At 42.4% G+C, this 19,433-nt stretch overlaps 1 protein-coding gene across 1 annotated transcript; it reads left to right on the forward strand.

Moving 5' to 3' along the window:
• Positions 1-14,642: 14,642 nt before the first annotated feature.
• Positions 14,643-17,366, forward strand: ARMS2 (age-related maculopathy susceptibility 2). Its single transcript, XM_025397497.1, is given in 3 exon segments — positions 14,643-14,999; positions 15,001-15,029; positions 16,922-17,366. Coding segments are annotated over 3 exon segments (348 nt in total). The 5' UTR covers positions 14,643-14,732; the 3' UTR covers positions 16,974-17,366.
• Positions 17,367-19,433: the final 2,067 nt, after the last annotated feature.

Consider the following 19,433-nt stretch of genomic DNA (forward strand, 5'->3'; position numbering starts at 1 on the left):
CTGAGTGACAAGAGTGAAACTCCATCTCAAAAAAAAAAAAAAAAAAGAGTTGGTATTCTATACTCCTTAAAGAGTTAGTGGACTTCCCCTCAGAAACCCTCTCAATCTGGTCTTCTTTTGAGGGTGTGCCACTGACAACTTCTTCATTTCCTCTATGAAAATTGATAGGCTTTCTATCTTTTCTGGGGTCAGTTTTGATCAATTATATCCATAGAAAATTATACATTTTATCTAAGTTTTTAAATGTATTTGCGCAGAGTTGAGCACAATATACAGAACTTATTCAAGGAGAAACACATTACTACAGATCCCACTTTGTTCTTCAACTCAAAATATACGACTGCTGTGAAGATTTCTTATATGACAAGTTGTGATATCTTCTGATTTGTACCTGGCAGCATTGTGATCACAAACATGCCACCAGATTAAAGTGGTAGTACTCAGGTAAGAGGAGGCCATCCAAATTAAATTTAGGAGTCTTTAAAAAATTATCAAAATTCAATGTAAAAAGTATAATTTCTTGTAAAGAACATGGTTCCTGGAGAACATGTCTAGGTTCCCCATTTGAGAAACACTATCCTAGTGAATAGCATTTGAACTTCTTAGCCTATGTTCGTGGCCCTTCCATGTCCACCTTCTCACACAGTGCTTCTGTGTATATCCTGCACTCCAGTTCAACCGAACCTTTCCATCTCCCAGTTTCCCACCTTCCTGCTGCTATTCATGCTGTTTCTTCTGCCTGGAATGCCACTTTCCTAATAATGTTGCCTGTTAATTCCACCCATCCTTCAATTCTCACCAAAATGCCACTTTCTCCTTGAGGTGTTGGAATTGCTTTCTCATCTTTCCCATCACACAAGCCATGGTGACCCCAAAACACCTGATTCCTTTCTCCCTTCCCATGCCAATGTTCAGTTCAGTTCATTGGAATGGAATTCACTTTAAACTTTTGCTCTTAAACTTTGGGCTGACTAAATAGCTTTTCTCTTTTCACTGTAGTGCCTTCTAAAAGCCAAAGATTTCAACATTTGGAAGATATTAGAAAATGAAAACAGTCCAAATCCAGCTCTTTGTTGATTAGATTGGCCCAAAGAGGAAGTAAATGAGCAAAATGCAAATGGATTCTAGTAGTAATGGCCACTGTATAAGTACTACACCAGTGCAGTGGTTTCAGCAGCTCATCCTGGGCCCCTTTCATACTTATGCATGTTTGGTTTTACGTTTAATTTCAGGTGCTAACAATCACATCGTGGGCTCCTCTCAAGTCTGCTGTGAGAGAAATTAAATCCTAACCCCCTAAGGCAGTGGTTCTCAAAGTGTGGTCCCTGAGATCAACGATGTCAACATTACTGAGAACTTGCTAGAAATGCAAATTATTGCTCCCATCCCAGTCCTACTGAATCAGATTTTCTGGGATTAGGACAGGCAATCTGTTTTAACAAGGCCTACAGGTGATTCTGGCACCCATTAAAGTTTGACATTGGCTGGGTATGGTGGCTCACACCTATAATCCCAGCACTTTGGGAAGCCGAGGCGAGAGGATTGCTTGAGTTCAGGAGTTCGAGATGAGCCTAGGTAACATAGTGAGACATCGTCTCTACTAAAATTCAAAAAGAATTAGGCATGGTGGTGCACGTCTGCAGTCCCAGCTACTTGCAGTGGGTGCTGAGGTGAGAGGATCGCTTGAGCCTGGGAGATGAAGGCTGCAGTGAGCCCTGATGTGTCACTGCACTCCAGCCTGGGCAACAGAGTGAGACACTCACTCAAAAAAAAAAATGAAACAAAAACGAAAAAAAAAAAAAACGTTTGAGATCCTCTGCCCTAAGCTATCCATTATCCATTACATGTAAGGAATTAACTTCTCTCCTATGCATCTAGGATGGCCTTCGTTACATAATATCCTTAGAACCGAGAAAACAGTTACCTAAATCACTGCCTGTGTTCTATGGTTCAGATAAAGAACCCACTGAGAAAGCCTGTGTGCGTGAACCGACTCTGACCAATTAAACATGAAACACAGGTTGGAATAAAAAAATTTCTTTATTTGATGGTCTTCCATATAGACAGAATTTCATCAGTAATCAAAGAAAGGTGGTAATCACATATAAACACCAACTAAACGCTGAGCTTTCTGGCAACGGAAAAGGAAAACGTTGAGTTCTAGAATAACCTTTGTTGTTTGATGCAACTAACCATATCCCCTTTTAGAGCTAGAGAACCTTCCACGTATTAAATGTTTGGAATCTTTTGTGATGTGGATTCTGCTACAGGTGATGCTAAGGAACGTGGGGACCAATGTCCTTCACAGGTTTGGTAGAAAACTTTTTAGGTGGTCTTCCATATTCACCCTTAGAAGTGAGGACAACCCTTCGAGTGTAATTCCGTGGAAATGATTTCCCTCCTGCTCAAACACCCATAGCTTCCCTGTCTGTCCATTTCGTGAGCTCCTCATTACCTTCCATGACTCATTTTGTCATGTGACACGGAGCCTCCCTGGCTCTCACTGCTGGTACTGACCATTCCTTTCTTTGGTCTCTGTGCTGTTGTGGACACAGAGCCACCATCGCTGTTACTGCACTAGAGTCTTTACTTTTTTTTTTCTTTTGTGAGCCTAAGCCTTCCTCAAGACAAGAATCTTTGTTTTGTTTCAAAAAAGAATAGCCTTAATTTTTTTTCTGATTTTACAGTGAACACCCTATTGTAGAACATTCATGTAAGCAAAAAGAAAAGAAATAAAAATAATTTGTAATTTCATCAAGAAATGACCTGTGTTGACATTTCAGTGATTATACTTCCAAGTCTTTTACTAAATGTTTATGTACATAGCTTTATTTGTGTGTGTGTGTGTGTGTGTATAAAAATCTGTAGCCTCTGTAAACAAGCCAAATATCACACACACGCCACACAAAACAATACAAGCAAAAATCACCAGACTTCTCATGACTCGACTTTATTCTGGATGGCTCTTTGTGCTTATTTACACATAGACACTGGCAAGTTGACGTATTTGGGACCATGCTCTATATGTTGTTTTGTAGCCTGTTTTCCATGCAGCAGTATGTTACAGACACCCTCACTTATCAATAAATATATATGGACACCACTATTTATAAAGGTTTAACTTTGGTCTTCCCTTGTGTATTTATACAGAAAAAAAACTTTAACCATTCCTTTATTGGACATTTTGATTGTTTCTACTTCTTCACTATTTTAACAATACTGCAGGCCATGTCTTTTCTCCACTAGTGATACACTCCCAGGCATGGGTTTGTTGCTCTCAAAGGTATATGCACTTCCTGTCATGGTACTGTCAAAAGACCTAGGAAGGATATACTAATTTACGCTCCCATCAATAGTGCATGAGAGTGCAGGCCAGGTGGGGTGGCTTATGCCTGTAATCCCAACACTGGGAGGTTGAGGTGGGGAGATCACCTGAGGTCAGGAGTTTGAGACCAGCCTGACCAACATGGAGAAACCCTGTCTCTACTAAAAATGCAAATTTAGCTGGGCATGGTGGCGCATGACTGTAATCCCAGCTACTCGGGAGGCTGAGGCAGAAGAATCGCTTGAACCTGGGAGGCGGAGGTTGCAGTGAGCCAAGATGGCACCATTGCACTCCAGCCCGGGCAACAAGAGCAAAACTCTGTCTCAAAAAAAAAAAAAAAAAGAGTGCCCATTTCCGCACATCCTTGACAGTACTGGGTTTTGTCCATACTTTTAATTTTTAGCAATCTGATTAAAGAAAAATGGTATCTTGTGATTTTTATTTGTATTTCTTTGAAAACTGTAAGGTTTTTTTAAATGTTAACTGAACATTTCTATTTATGCTTTTTGAGAATTGCCTGTTTTTATCTCAAGTTTTTCATTGCTGTTGAAGTTTTCTTATTGATATCTAAGAATCCTTTGTATATAAACATTAATCTTTTTTCTGTATTTACTTACCTTTGTCCTGTACTGAAATATGATTCTTGTTCATCATTTGTCTCTTATTTATGGTTATTTTAAGTTTCTTTTTGGATTTTGCCTTTGTTATCACACTTAGAAAGTAATTTGCCACACAAAGATTTTATACATATACTTATAATACTTTCCAATACCTTTTTTACTTCTAAAAGTTAAATACACTTGGAATGATTTTGGCAAATAACATAAAGATCTAATATACTTTTCTACCTCATCCCTGAAATTCAGCCAGTTTTCTCTATGCTATTTGTTTTTAAAATCTATTTCTCTCATTGATTTGGAATATTACTTAGGCACTAATTACTTACATTGAAGTCCATTTCACAACTTTTTATATCATTAATATGAATATTTCTCTATAGTATTATATGTTAGTAATTATTTATATTTTAATATCTGATAGAAATGTTTTTCTATTCTCAGTATTCTTGAACGTCCAACTGCTTATTTTGAAGTTCCAAAAAATTCTACTTTTAAAAACTTGGAATTACATTAAGTTTATAAATTGTCAGGATGCTTGTTCCTGTAAACCTGAGATGAAACTCAGAGTCTAGCTGTCTTAGTCCACTTGGGATGCTGTACAAAAATATCAGACTGGGTGATGTATAAACAACAGAAATCTATTGCTCACATTTCTGGAGGCTGGGAAGTCCAAGATCAAGGTGTCAGCAGACTCGATGTCTGGCGAGGGCTGCTCTGTGCTTCATAGATGGCTCATTGTTGCTGTGTCCTCACATGGCAGAAGGGGTGAAGGAGCTCGCTGGAGCCTCTTTTATAAGGGCAGTAATCACATTCATGAAGGTAGAGCCCTCATGGCAATAACTCCCCAAAAGGTGCCCCTCTTCCCAAACGCTATCACATTGGGCATCAGGTTCCATATGCATTTTGGGAGGACACCAACAGTCAGACCATGGCACAAGATGGGTTTGGTGACTCTGTGGACAGAGGATTCTCCCACCTAGGGATCTCCCAGGTAACTGTTTGTCTTTAGAGGAAGGAGATTTGCCTTGAGGAACCTGTGTACATGGAAGGAGAGGAAGGCTGGATTGGTGCTCTGAAGATAGAGAAGGCCGTGAATAAAATCTGCATTTTGAAGATAGGAAAGACAAGAAGTGCTGTTCTTCAGGACAACGGTGGCAGAATGGGGCACAGAGAAGAGCACCGTCCCCATTTCTGTGGCACCTGGTACAGACAAGAGCCAGAAGGGCTGCCACCCCTGACATGCCATTGGTCACTCCAAATTAGTGGTGTGCAGGGGCTGGCTCCTGCGACCCAAATGCTAAATTTTCAAGAATTTTCCAAGCTGGTTGTTAAACAGAACCATTATTAAAAATTAAACTTATACAATTAAATGAGTTATGTGAGGAACAAAGGTAATGAATATTCAAAATTCATCATTCGTTAGTCATTTTACTACACCTTACTACAATCTATGCTTATTTACGTCCGTTGTTGTCTGTATGGTGGAAATACTATGTAATGATATGCTACTGTGCATGCTTCCTAATTCCACATTCAGTGATGGCAAGCTTGACACTGGCACAGTGGGAGTATTTACACCATGGAAATTGGCAAATGCTACAAATTAGGACTTGATTGATTGTTTTCCTGATAGTCTAGAGGAGGGGCTGGCAAATTCTTATGTAAAGGGCCAGATAGTGTTTTAGGCTTTATAGGCCACACAGTGTCTGTCACAATGACTAATTCTGCTCTTACAGAGCAAAAGCATAGAAAATACCTAAATGCATGAGTGAGCCTGGGTTTTTGTACTAACTTTATTTGTGGATACTGAAATTTAAATTTCATATAATTTTCATGTGTCATGCAATACTATTCTTTTGATTTTTTTTCAATCATTCAAAAATGTAAAAACCATTTTTCTATGGCAGGCTGTAGGCAATCATGGCACACACTGGCTTTAGAGACTATTATTATTTGTGAATCATATGCTATATCTCCCTTATATCAGTAAAATGTATAATAAACTTTTTCTTTTTTTTTTTCTAGAGAACTGGTTGTTAAATATTTGCCAGCACACCACCACTTCAAGTGTTTTCTGAATTGGGGACATGGGAGGAGGGAGTCCAGCAGTACCCTGGGGAGGAGGCCGTACCCTCTCCCATGAACCACTGGCACTGGGGGCATGGTGAGCTTGCCCCTAGAGAGTTTGCCAACAGCTGACTTGAACCACTGCAAAGGAAGGGCAGAGGATTCCTGTGCTTGTGTGATGTGGAATACTCTGGGGACTGTCAGAAATAACCCCGGAAACTATAAGGTAGCGCCAAGGTCCTGCTGTCATGTAGGAGGGGCCTATGAGCTGGTGAGATTTCTGTATCTACAGATGAAGGAGTTGGAAAATTCCAGTTACATAATGTTTTTCCCATCTAGGAATATTATGGTATGTCATTCCATTTAGCCAAGTCTTTATTTAAATCCTTCAGTCATTGTATTCATGTAACTCCTGTATTTGTCTTGTTAAGTAAATTCCTAGGTAGTTACATTTATTTTTTTTAAATGTTAATATTTATTTATATTTTCATTTAATTTTTCTAGCTATATTTTTGGTTCTATAAAATTTTTTCCTATTACTTTTTATCTGTTTATTGCTGGTCTATAGGGAAACTAATGCTTGTATAAATTAATTTTTTATACTAGTCACCATATTGAATTATTAGTGTTTTTTTTTAGTTGATTCTCTTGTGTTTTCAGTAATACAATGATATCATGTGCAATAAATGATCCCTTTAGCTTCTTCTTCCCAATTTTTGATAAATTTTAGTATTGGGATGTGCTTGCTTTACAAAATGAATTGGGAAGTTTTTCATTTTTCCCCCTGGTCAATATCAGTTGAAAGAATGTAAAATCTGTTTATGTGAAGTTTCAGAGAATTCAACCATGAAACCATTTAGCCTCAAGAATTTTTCCAGAAGTGATTTTTGTTTGTTTGTTTTTACAAATATTTCTTTTTCACCATAGATGCTGGTTTACTTAAGATTTTTTCTTTTGTCAGATTGGAAATTTATGATTTCTGAGAAAATTTCTATTCCATCCCTGTTTCTACTCCTGTCTCTCTCTAATCTATTCTCTAGCCAGTAAGCCATCACAACATTTAAAATTTCAGGTGGTCATTCCCCTGCGTGAAAACCTCTGAGAGTTTTCACTGATAGGTTATCATTGCTTTATGTCTCCTGGTCTATGAAGGCCTAACATGATCTGGTCCTAACTTCCACCTCCCACTTCCTACTGCCTTGCTCAGAGTAACAGGAGGGCCCCCAGAGGAGGAGCTAGCAGAGGCATGCTGAGTACTGGATTTCATGCTGATTCGGGAAACAGCTCCATGCCAGTTTTAAAGGAGGCTTAATTGTTCTGGGAGTTTTGCTGACATAATACAGCTTGGCTCACGGGTGGTTCTTGTCCTTTGGCTTAAAAGTAGAACAGGCATTAATAAATGCCACAAAATGTCTTTGGTTGTGTTCAGCCAGTTCTTTTCCCAGAAGAAAAAAAGCACTGTGCTTAATTAAATTCAATCAATATTTTTCAAGGGCTTCTTATGGACAAGAGATTCTGCTGGACTCTGGGATATAAGTGAGGCAGACACAAACAATGTACCTCTATTGCAAGGCAAAGTAAAAGAGAATGTATTGATAGAATATGCTGGGTTATGCCACAGTAATGAAAATCTCAGAGGCTTATATCCGCACAGGTTTATTGCTCAGTTGTGCTGTATGTCCAGGTGGATTGGCTATGGCTCTGCTCTTTGTTATTTCACTCTGAGACCCAAGCAAGTTGAAAAGCCTCTATCTGGAAAATTTCTGGTGGTCATGGCAGAGAGAAAAGGCATGCTGGCCAACATGCAATCACTAAAACTTTATTGAGAAGTAACACGTGCCACTAAAGATCACATTTTATTGGCCAGAGAAAATAGCATGATCAAGTTGGACATCAAAGGGGCAGGGAAGAATTAGGTTGAACCATATGAGATTGGCATTTTATGAAGTCAAAAGTGATTGAATATCTCAATTGTATTTGGTTTAACCTAATATAATTCTTCTATAGGGAGGGCAGTGATTATTTGAATAGTGTAATCTACTCCATAGTGGTACCAACAAAATTGCAATAAGAAAATCTTATTAAGATTTTCTTTAAATTCAGATGAAAATTTTATTCACTAATTCTGCATTTCACTTGAGATAGCCACAGACAACCAATCCTTCCATCTGTGGAAATGGGTAATAAAAGCAGAGGTGTCACATTAACCTTTTTTGCTGAATTTAGGGGCCATTGGTTTTAGATTCCAGCTTTAAGGAGTCCGTCTCAATAAAAATGTGCCATGTTCTTGATATATGCCAGGCTTTGTGCAACGTGCTGGGACAGACAGTGAAATGCACTGACAGACAAGGTCTGTCCTCAGGGGGCTGAGAGTCTAGTTCCTGCCCTGCTGTCACGTGCAGATAACCAGTAAATAGGTGCTGTGGGGGGTGGGAGAGGTTGAGGGAACTTAGGGTGTATTTCTAATGGAGCTCACACAATTGTTGGCCAAATTCATTTCTGTGAAGCTGCAGAATTCACAGCTGCTTGTTTCTTCAAGGCTAGCAGGAAAATCTCTCCAAGCTCAGGGCAGGCTTGAGCTCTCTTTTAAAGGGCTCACCTGAGTAGGCCAGGCCAACCTAGGCTACTCTTGCTTTGGATGAACTTGAAGGTAAACTGATTAGAGACTTAATCACAAAATCCCTCCATCTTTGGCATATGATGTAACCTGGTCACAGAAGAGACATCCATCATATCCACAGGTCTTGCCCCTACTCAAGTGGACTGTGCAGGGCACGGACACCAAGAGTGGGAATCTGGGACGCGATCTTAGAATTCTGCCTGCTTCAGGGTTTCATTTTCAAAATTGTCACGGATCTTGTGGGTGTGTCTCCTTGTTGTTTTAGTCCATGTTTACCTAATGTCATTGGTCATTTGTAGATCTTTCGTGAAGTCTTCTGCCCAGAATTCATTCTTAGTGGATTGCTTACCTTTTTGCTTTTGAGTCTTCTAACCTGAATATAAATTCTTGGTTGGATACAAGTATTGTAACTATGTTCTCCTAGTCGATGGTTCCCCTTTTTGTCTTTGATAAACATAAATTCTTCATTTTAATTGTCATATTTCTCATTCCTTTTTTTTTTTTTTTTGGTGGTTGGTGGTTTTGTGTCCTGTTTATGAATCTCTTGCTTAGCCCAAGGTCATAAAAATATTCTCCCGCCTGGACCCTTTCTCCTGGACCCTGCATTGATTTTGTTTTCAAATGTAGGTCTATGATCCACTTTGAATGAACTTTTGTGACTTGTGCGTGTATGGGACCAAAGTTCATTTTGTTCTCTATATAATGAGTCAATTGATACAGTATCATTTACTGAAAAGACCATCCTCTCCCTATTGATTTGTGACTTTGACTTTGTTAAATCAGGTGACTGGAGGTAGGCTGGAATCTGGTTTGGCTTCTTCTACTGTATGAATCTATTTGTTCATCTGTACACCAGTGCCAGACTGTCCTCACTATTGTCCGACCATGCTGTGATATCTAAACAATGTCTTCAAAGGAATCCTGGGCATTGCCATCTCTCTAGAGAGGCCTCACTCCACTCTCCCAGCCCTAAACAACTACAGATTTATTTTCTGTCTCTGTAGATTTTCCTGTTACACAGATTTCTTGTGAATGAAATCATACAGTATGTTGTCTTTTGTACCTGGCTTCTTTCATTTCCAACATGGTTTCAGGGATCACCATGTTTGCAAGACTGTGTCCTTGTGCAGGAAACAGAAGCACCGACCAGGAGGACTGGGGCAGGTGAGATTGGGAAAAAAGAAAGGGAGGGAATAAGCTGTGTCCAGACACTAAAAGGACTTGCAGGATCTTTTAAAAGAGATGTATACATGTAACAGGGAATTAGACAGCGTGGGAAAGCATCTGCTTTCTTAAAATATCAAAAAAACCCATATAGATTTGGAACAAGCTTCTTGTATCCTTCGGTGTGGAGCATGTGGTCCTCGCTCAGCTATGTGGCTGACCCACAGAAGGCAGTCATGGATGGAGCTCATAAAGGAAGGAGAGAGGCCCATACACTGAGCTCAGAGGCAGGAGAGGATGAGTTTGAAGTACTTGAGGAACACGGAGTGACCCCAGGAAGGAGCTGGGCCATGTGAGGTGGAGCTGAGAGAGGAGCCCCAGATTCAAGGAGAGTAAGTCCAGGTAGTAGCTTGAATGGCACAGATGGAAAAGGATTTGGCTTTCTTTGTTTTCTTCCTTTGATTTTTAACTGCCCATCCCTCCGCAATATTAATGGTTAGTACAGAAAAGAAAAAGGAGAAATTATCACCCATCAACCCTCCACCCAGAATTAACCACAGTTAACACTGGGGCCCAGTTCCTTCCAGGCTGGAGTCTCAGAATCACGTTCTTAACCAGGAGCAACGGTCTGCACAGCTTTATATCCTGCAATTTCTTGCTTAGTGTAAAAGCATTACCCTGGGATCCGATTTCCTTTTGCATCTCAAACCCGGGAAGTTTGGCCATTAGCAAGGATTTCCTGAATTTCCTTGGAATCATCACAGCGGCTGGGCTTGGTCTTCCTGAAGCTTAGGGCTAGTTCTTCCTCCCCTCCTTTCAAGCTGCAGGTCTTCGTGAGAAGAAGGCGGATGTAATAGCAGAGACTTAGCTTTCAGGCCTCATTCCTCAAGGAGGTAATTGTTCCCTTTAAAGGAAGACAGAATTAACTGAGTGGCAGCACTGGATTAGGCCTGGGCATCCAGAAACTGCCCACAAGAAGTGGAGGCCAGTGGGAGACACACAAGTGTCTACAAGGCGAGGTGACAGAGCTCTCCGAAGGATGGAGAAGGGGCTGTGGCGGCTGGCCCAGTGGAAAAGTACCTCGACCATGATTCATCAGGGTAATGCTCCGTTGGTGCCAGGCCATCACCCCGTCTGGGAGTGCAGACAGCTGACAGCTGAAAGTCACATCAAGAATGGAATCAATTTTCAGGGAAGAAAGTAAATGAAAGTTAAGATAAAAATGCATTACCTCACTGCTATACCTTCTGCTGCAAGCATCTGTTTAATACAAGCAACATGAGACTAGCGCCTGCTACGTGGCGAGTGCTGTCTGGGCACAGCGGGCAAGGCAGGCTCCAGCGCTAGGCAACTCCAAGCCTGACTGAGGAAGACAATGTGGTGGTTCACCTGGACACGGATTGGCTGATTAAATAAGGGTTATGAGTTAGACAAATAAAATACCTGGTGCTGCTGAATTTCACATCTCTAAGGACATTGCTCTGGCTCTAGACTTACTGGGTGACTGAAACGTGGATCCACATAGTGTCAGTACACAGAAATGACCTGTGTGTGGTTCTCAGCCCTGCTGCTCACTGGAGTCCCTGGGAGTTCTTCAAATTAGAGACACTAAGGATGCTCAGTCCCTGCCCCCTCCCCCTGAGTTTTTAAAAATAGCTTTATTGCGATACAATTCAAATAAAATACAATCTACCCATTTAAAGTATACATTTCAGTGGTTTTTAGTATATTCATGGATAAGGACAACCATCAACACAGTCAAATTTTTTTTTTTTTTGAGATGGAGTCACCCAGGCTGGAGTGCAATGGCATGATTTTGGTTCACTGTAACCTCTGCCTCCCTGGTTCAAACGATTCTCCTGCCTCAGCCTCTCGAGTAGCTTGGATTACAGGTGTGTGCCATGACGCCCAGCTACTTTTTGTATTTTTGGTAGAGATGGAGTGTCACCATGCTGGCCAGGCTGGTCTCAAACTCCTCAAGTGATCTGCCTGGTTTGGCCTCCCAAAGTGCTGGGATTACAGGCCTGAGCCACCAAGTCCAGCCAACGCAGTCAATTTTAAAACATTTTCCTTATCTCAAAAAGAAACCCCATACTTTTTAGCTATTCTTTTTATTTTCTATTAAATTTATTTTTTCTTTCTTTTTTTTTTTTTTGAGATGGAGTCTGGCTCTGTCACCCAGGCTGGAGTTCAGTGGCTCAGTCTTGATTCACTGCAACCTCCGCCTCCTGGGTTTAAGTGATTCTCCTGCCTCAGCCTCCTGTGTAGCTGGCATTACAGGCACACACCACCACGCCCTGTTAATTTTTGTATTTTTAGTAGAGACAGGGTTTCATCATGTTGGCTAGGCTGATCTGGAACTCCTGACCTCAAGTGATCTGCCTGCCTCAGCCTCCCAAAGTGCTGGGATTATAGGTGTGAGCCACCGCATCTGGCCAACTATTTTAAAAATTTTTAAGAGACTGAGTCTCGCTTTGTCACCCAGTCTAGTGCAGTGGCAGGATCATGGCTTACTTCAGCCTTAAACTCCTGGGATCAAGCAATCCTCCCACCTCAGCCCCCTGAGTAGCTGAGAAAACAAGTGTGCACAGTCACTAAACTAAAAAAAAAAACATTATTATTATTATTATTTGTAGGGGTGGGTTTTCGTTATGTTGTCTAGGCTGGTTTCAAAGTCCTGGCCTCAAGCAATCCTCCTGCTTCATCCTCCCAAAGTGCTGGGATTATAGGCATGAGCCACTGTGCCCAGCCTCTGCCCACTCTTCTAGCCCTAAGCAAGCAGGAATCTATTTTCTGTCTCTGTAGATTTTCCTGTTATACACATTTCTTATGAATGAAATCATAAAATATGTTGTCTTTTGTTTCTGGCTTCTTTCATTTAGCACCATGCTTTCAGGGTTCACCATGTCGTAGTGGGTATTTTATTCTTTTTTATGGCTGAATAGTATTTCATTTTATGGATATGCCATAATTTGTTTATCTGTTATCAGTTGATGGACATTTGGGTTGTTTCTACCTTTGGGCTGTTATGAATAGTGCTGCTATGAACATGTGTGTTCCAGTTTCTGTGTGGACACATGTTTTCCTTTCTCTTGGGTAGCTACCTAGGAATGGAAATGCTGGGTCATACGTTGACTCTGTTGGAAGAACTGCCAGACTGTTTTCCAAAGCAGCTGTACCATTTTACATTCCCACTAGCAGTGCATGAGGATTCTGATTTCTCCACATCCTTGCCGATACTTGTTATCATCTGACTTTTTGATTCTGGCTACCCTAGTGCCTATGAAGTAGTATCTCAGTGTGGTTTTGATTTGTTGATTTGCTGATGACTAAAGATGCTCAGCATCTTCTTATGTGCTTATTTGTGCTCTTAGAGTTTTTAATTCAGTTGATCTGGAGTAGTTTTTTTTTCCTTTTATTTTTTTGAGACAGAGTTTTTCTCGGTCACCAGGCTGGATGGAGTGCAGTGGCACAATCTCGGCTCACTGCAACCTCTGACTCCCTGGTTCAAGCTATTCTCCTGCCTCAGCCTCCCGAGTAGCTAGGATTACAGGCCCACACTACCATGCACAGCTAATTTTTGTATTTTTAGTAGAGCCAGGATTTCACCATGTTAGCCATGATGGTCTCAATCTCCTGAACTCGTGATCCGCCCACCTCAACTTCCCAAAGTGGTGGGATTACAGGCGTGAGCCACGGCGCCTGGCTTATTTTTTTCCTTTAAAAAAGTGTTTGGCTGGGAGTAGTGGTTCACACCTGTAATCCCACACTTTGGGAGGCTGAGGCAGGAGGACTTCAAGACCTGCCTGGGCAACATAGCAAGACCACATCTCTTAAAAAAAAAAAAAAGGAAATTAGCCAGGTGTGGTGCTGCACACCTGTGGTCCCAGCTCCTTGGAAGGCTGAGGTGGGAGGATCACCTGAGCCCAGGGTTATGAAGCTGCAGTGAGCCATGATCATGCCACTGGACTCCAGCCTGGGTGACAAAGTGAGACCCTGTCTCAGAAAAAAAAAAGGTGGGGGGCCCCGGGCGTGGTGTCTTATGCCTGTAACCCTAGCACTTTTGCAGGCAGATTGCTTGAACTCAGGAGTTCAATACCAGCCTGGTAACATGGCAAAACCTGGTCTCTATGAAAAATATAAAAAATAGCTGGGTGTGGTGGTGCACATCTGTAGCTGTAGTCCCAGCTATTTGGGTGGCTGAGGTGGGAGGATCACCTGGGCCTGGGGAGGTTGAGGCCACAGTGAGCTGTGGTCGTACCACTGCACTCCAGCCTGGACAACAGAATGAGACTCCATCTCAAAAAAAAAAAAAAAAAGTGTTTTATTTTGAAACAATTTTAGGTTTAGAGAAAAGTTGAAAAACAGTAAAAAAAAAAAAAAAACAAAAAAAAAAACCCAAAAAAACCTCTCATTTACCCTTAACCCAGATTTCCCGAATGCTTACCACCCTTGCTACATCATTCTAGTTCCTGGAAACATTTAAAGCATGTGAAACATTTAAAACATTTAAGTTGCAGGCTTTAAGTTGCACTTCCTTTACTTCTAAATATTTCAGTGTTTTTCTTGAAAAAAAAATGTTCTCATACCACAATAACACGATCAAAATTGGAAAATCAACATTGATTCAATACTATGATCTACAATCAAGTTTTTTTTTTTCTCCAAATCCCTGGGTCTCAGCATTTTTTTAAAAGCTTCACAGATGATTTCAATGGATACTAGGGACCTCTGCTGCCTCCTCTGGCAGAGCAGGCCTGAGGGGTGGACCCTCCCTGAGACCACCCAACAATTTAAGGTGGAGTTATCAGGGCGCCTGACTCCTGGGGGCATTTTTGTGTGACGGGAAAAGACAATGCTCCTGGCTGAGTGAGATGGCAGCTGGCTTGGCAAGGGGATAGCACCTTTGTCACCACGTCATGTCTCTGTACTCTACATGCTGCACCTACACCCAGGACCGACGGTAACTGAGGCGGAGGGGAAAGGAGGGCCTGAGATGGCAAGTCTGTCCTCCTCGGTGGTTCCTGTGTCCTTCATTTCCACCCGCGAGAGTCTGCTGGACACTGGAGTTGGTGGAGAAGGAGCCAGTGACAGGCAGAGGAGCAAACTGTCTTTATCACACTCCAAGATCTCAGCTGCTAAAATCCACCCTGAGCTCTACTTACCAGCCTTCTTCCCTCTTGCTGGAACCTCCTCTGTACTCAGACCAGCAGCCTTAGCACCACCTCACACTGGTAAGAAATGCAGATGATCAGGCCTTACCCCAGATCTATTAAATCAGAAATTCTGGAGTGGTGCCCTGCAGCTTGCATTTTAACCAGGCTTCAGGTGCTTCTGATGCATGCTCAGGTTTGAGCACCACTGGCCACAGGGAGGCGGAGGGAGGGCCCAGGGTCAATTCAACCCTCCTCTGGTTGAATAGCTGGAGAGTTGGGAATATCAGTAAATATTTCCGATGCACCTGCTACAAGCCAGAAAAAGGGAACAAGAAGACACAGTGGGTCTGAGAAAGTGATGGGGTGAGCAGAAACCCAAAGCCCATAGAAGGCCATCCGAGTGGCCCCTCGAGTAGGTGAACTGGCTTTAGGGTTTACTGAAGGAAGTGGAAAACTCAGCCTGCTTCTTGTCTGGGTTGTTATAGGAGTCATTTAGAAAGCTGTACCATTCTTTCAATATTCTCACTACTTTCCAACGCTCATTTTTCCTGCTCATTTCTGGATTAAAAAAATGCCTTGGCTGTATGAGTAAGAAAACCACCATGCAAGTTTGTAGAGAAAGAATCTGGGCCTTCTAGGTCACGTTGGTTTAAAACTTGGACATCAAGCACCTTAGACACCATGTTGCCAAATAAGCTTAGTAAATGCTTTCTAATGCTTACAGAACTGTGGCGCTTTGTGCTTGCTGTAGTACTATATAATTAGACAAATGAAAGAACTCAAAGGTTGAGCCCCTTCTGTCTCTTAATTTTTTTTTTTTATAAGCAGATTTAAAATTCTGGCTCATAATGTCCTTGATTCAATGTTAAACCATTTTGCCTAAATGACAGCAAGTTCTAAATGTGAGGGCGCTCAGCTTTTCAAGCTGCTCCTGAATAACAGAAAATTGACAAGCTGTCATTCAAGACCTTTTGGTAGCTGCCTGGGGCTCTGTTTGAATTGTATCTGTCTGATACTTTGCCATGGAGAGTGAAAAATTTGATCACATGCCATGCTTTTAATTTTCTAAAGCAAATATGTTGAAAGGAGCCAATTAATGCAAAGATGGACTGCTGGTCTCATGCAACTGATTTAGGGGAAGGGTTTGCCTAAATTAATAAAAGATCTGAATTATAGATCTTAACAAATATGTAGAATTTAAAGGCTTAAAAGGAAACTGGGCAGCAGCAGGCCTGGGGTTGGCTTTTAAGTATCCTTATTTAACAAATAGACATGAATGTTTTGATTTGATATTAGAAATGCTAGTACTGGAGCCTCTGAGCCTACTCTGGCTCGAGAGGCTGCCCTATCTAAAAAACAAGTAAAAAGAAAAAAAGAAATGCTGGTACTGTAATTCTAAAGTGCTTCAGAAATTCTCAAAAATAGGCCAGGCATGGTGGCTCACGGCTGTATACCAGCACTTTGGGAGGCCAAGGTGGGCAAATCACTTGCGGTCGGGGGTTGGAGACCAGCCTGGCCAACGTTGTGAAACCCCATCTCTACTAAAAATACAGAAATTAGCCAGGCATGGTAGCAGGTGCCTGTAATTCCAGCTACTTGGGAGGCTGAGGCAGGAGAATCGCTAAAACCTTGGAGGTGGAGGTTGTAGTGAGCCGAGATCGCACCACTGCACTCCAGCCTGGGCAACAGAGTGAGACTCTTGTCTCAAAAAAAAAAAAAAAAAAAAAAAAGTTCTCAAAAATATTTTGAACTTCCTCACCTTTGTCCTATTTTTGAAGGAGGGGTCTACTATTAAAGAGATCATACAGAAATAATTTAATTGTTACAAAACGAATGGAATGTCTTTACTTTTTACCCAATTGAGTTACATTAACTGCATCTTCAATTTAATTTAAAGTGCTCCTCAACCTAAAATATAGTCATGTATCCATATTTAAAAATGCATATTATTAAATCTATTTTTTTTTCAATCTATCATCCACACTGCAGCAAGGCGATTCTGCCAAAACATATCTCCTTAAAAGCCAACTGGAGTGTCTCATCAGCATCAATGTGAAGCCAAAAATCCTTAGGAGGACAGAGGGAGTCCCTCACAACATAGACCGGTCCCCTTCCCTCCAGCTGCCTGGACTGTCCAAAGGACTCTCTTCCCGCCTGCGGCCACACTGCACAACTTGGAATTTCCCCACCTGCACGGACTCATCGCGTCATCACCAACTGGATGCATCTTCTGCTCTGTGCAGCTGGTAAAATCTTTCTCAACCCTTGAGATGCAGCCCAATCTCCTCCTAACATCTGGATTCCTCTCTGTCACTGCATACCCTCCTGTCATCCTGCCTTTGTTTTCTTACCCTCCTCTCTCTCCTGTGATAGGCATTAATTAAAATTAAATAAAAATTCAGATCATCCTTGTACTTGGTGCATTTCAAATGCTCGGCAGTCACATGTAGTTAGTGGCTACACTCTTGGACAGCACAGATAGAGATTATTTCCAACATTGCAGAAAATTCTAGACTTTGAAATTCTTGAGGACAGGGGCTTGATCGTTCGACACTGCTTTACAGTGTCTAGCAGTGTCTGCCCTGTAGCAGGGGCTCAGGAAATTTTTCCTGAACCGAACCTAACTGAACTGATGTGGGTTTGTCATCCGGGTGTACCTTCTGTTAAAGGAGGTTATGATTTCTGATGCTGGGGTGACCAGAGGGGATGGGAGTGGGCCTGGCACTCGGAGGAAAGGGGGCAAAACCAGTTGAGAAGTCATCCTTTACTTGCTGGCATGGCCCCAGCCAGGGTTCTGTTGCTACGGGAGAATGGATGAGTAGGAATGGATTGTATCACCCTGGATCTAGAGGACAACCTGGCGTGAGGGGCATGGGGGACATTGGAAGTCAGGGTAAGAAACTTGGACTTCATTCTACTGGCATGGAGAGCTCTTGGAAATTAATGAGCAGTAGAGTGATAGGATAAGCTTATAGGAGGAACCAAAATTTTTAATACAGCTCCTTAGATCTTAGATCTTGTGACTTAGGAAAGGCAATATGAGCCCCTGAGCATTCTGGGTCCTTTGTACATTTGGGAGAACAGAGGCCCAAAGTGGGAAATCATCCTCCTCTGGGGCAGCACAGACATGGCTGCTCCATTCCTATTCAGAAGCCTCGTTTCCTGATTAAGGCTCTGGCAGCTGTGGTGTTTCATTGTTCATTATTCATGAATAGACTTGGCCCTGTTCAAAACTGAAGCTTCAATGCTGCAAATGAGGGCTGCAGAGAGGATGTTGGGGAACTCGCCTGTTTGGCTTCAAAACTGCCCCCTTTTCTCTGGAAAAATCCTCTCTAGAATACTGTGCCAAGGCTTGGTGAGTGAGAAATGAGTTTTCATGATGTATCAAAAGAAAAATGCTTCTTTTAAGAAAATGTCTTTATAAATGGCAGCAGGCGGGGAAGAATCTAAAAGACAGAAAGAGCAATGCTTGCAGGTTGAAAGCATTACCTCCAGATATGGGGACGTTAGGACTAAGGGAAGGTCAGTGATGGGTCCACGAGGCCGGGTTTCAATGGGTTTACCATTTCCTTCTTTGTGTGCCCACCGATAGACACACGTAGGCACACACACCAACAGCCTCCCATGTGGACGGTCCAGGGTGCCCACAACCCTTCCAGCAAGACTTTGATTTCTCTGTTTCAAAGGATTTCTTGAGGCCCCTCTGTAGAGCTGCTTGTCTTCTTCACGACCCGTGCTTGGGTCAGGGCAGGTGGAGTGAGCTGCACGAACAGCTGGGAGATGATCCTGTGATCTCATTGTGCAGTGGTCCTGCCAGGTTGCTCTTTCTAAAACCTTGGGTATTGCAAATTCTGCTTCTTAGGGACCGCTTGGTTCCCCAGTCCTCCCCCTGCTGACTCCCTTCCTGGTGAAGCCACCAGCATGGCTCTCAGGGTGCTGTCTTCCTTCTCTAGAACAGCCACGTGCCCCATGGCTTGCACTTACTGGTTACTGTGGTTACAAATGCCTCTTCTAGGCTGTGAACCATCAAGGAGTGGGTCCAGTTCAGCCAACACTTCCTCAGGGATTTTAAGTAGCTGGGGGTCCCCCCGAATCTCCATCACCCTCTTGCCCATTCTCCATCCCCTCCCCCACCACACATACACTCTACTCCCCCAGTGCTGAATAACTTGCCAAAGCACGGTGCTGGCACTGGGGCATTCAGGGGCGAAGAAGATGGGGCCTCTGCCCTGGGGAGGAGGTGATGAGGGGAGGAACAGCAGCACAGAGGGTGGGAGGCAGAGGAAATGCACTGAGTGGGGGCATGAGGATGGAAGAGGAGCATGCTAGATGGGGCGACGGGACCCAGCACTGACCAAATAGAAGCTTGTGGGTGGCACATCAGTCACTCCAGGCAGAGATGCAGTCGCTGCCATTCTCCTAATGAAACTCCTCCAGTTATTAAAGGCCCAGAGTCACAGACTTAAGGACCAGAAGTGGGA

Source organism: Theropithecus gelada, chromosome 9 (assembly GCF_003255815.1).
Source record: "Theropithecus gelada isolate Dixy chromosome 9, Tgel_1.0, whole genome shotgun sequence".
NCBI lineage: Eukaryota > Metazoa > Chordata > Mammalia > Primates > Cercopithecidae > Theropithecus > Theropithecus gelada.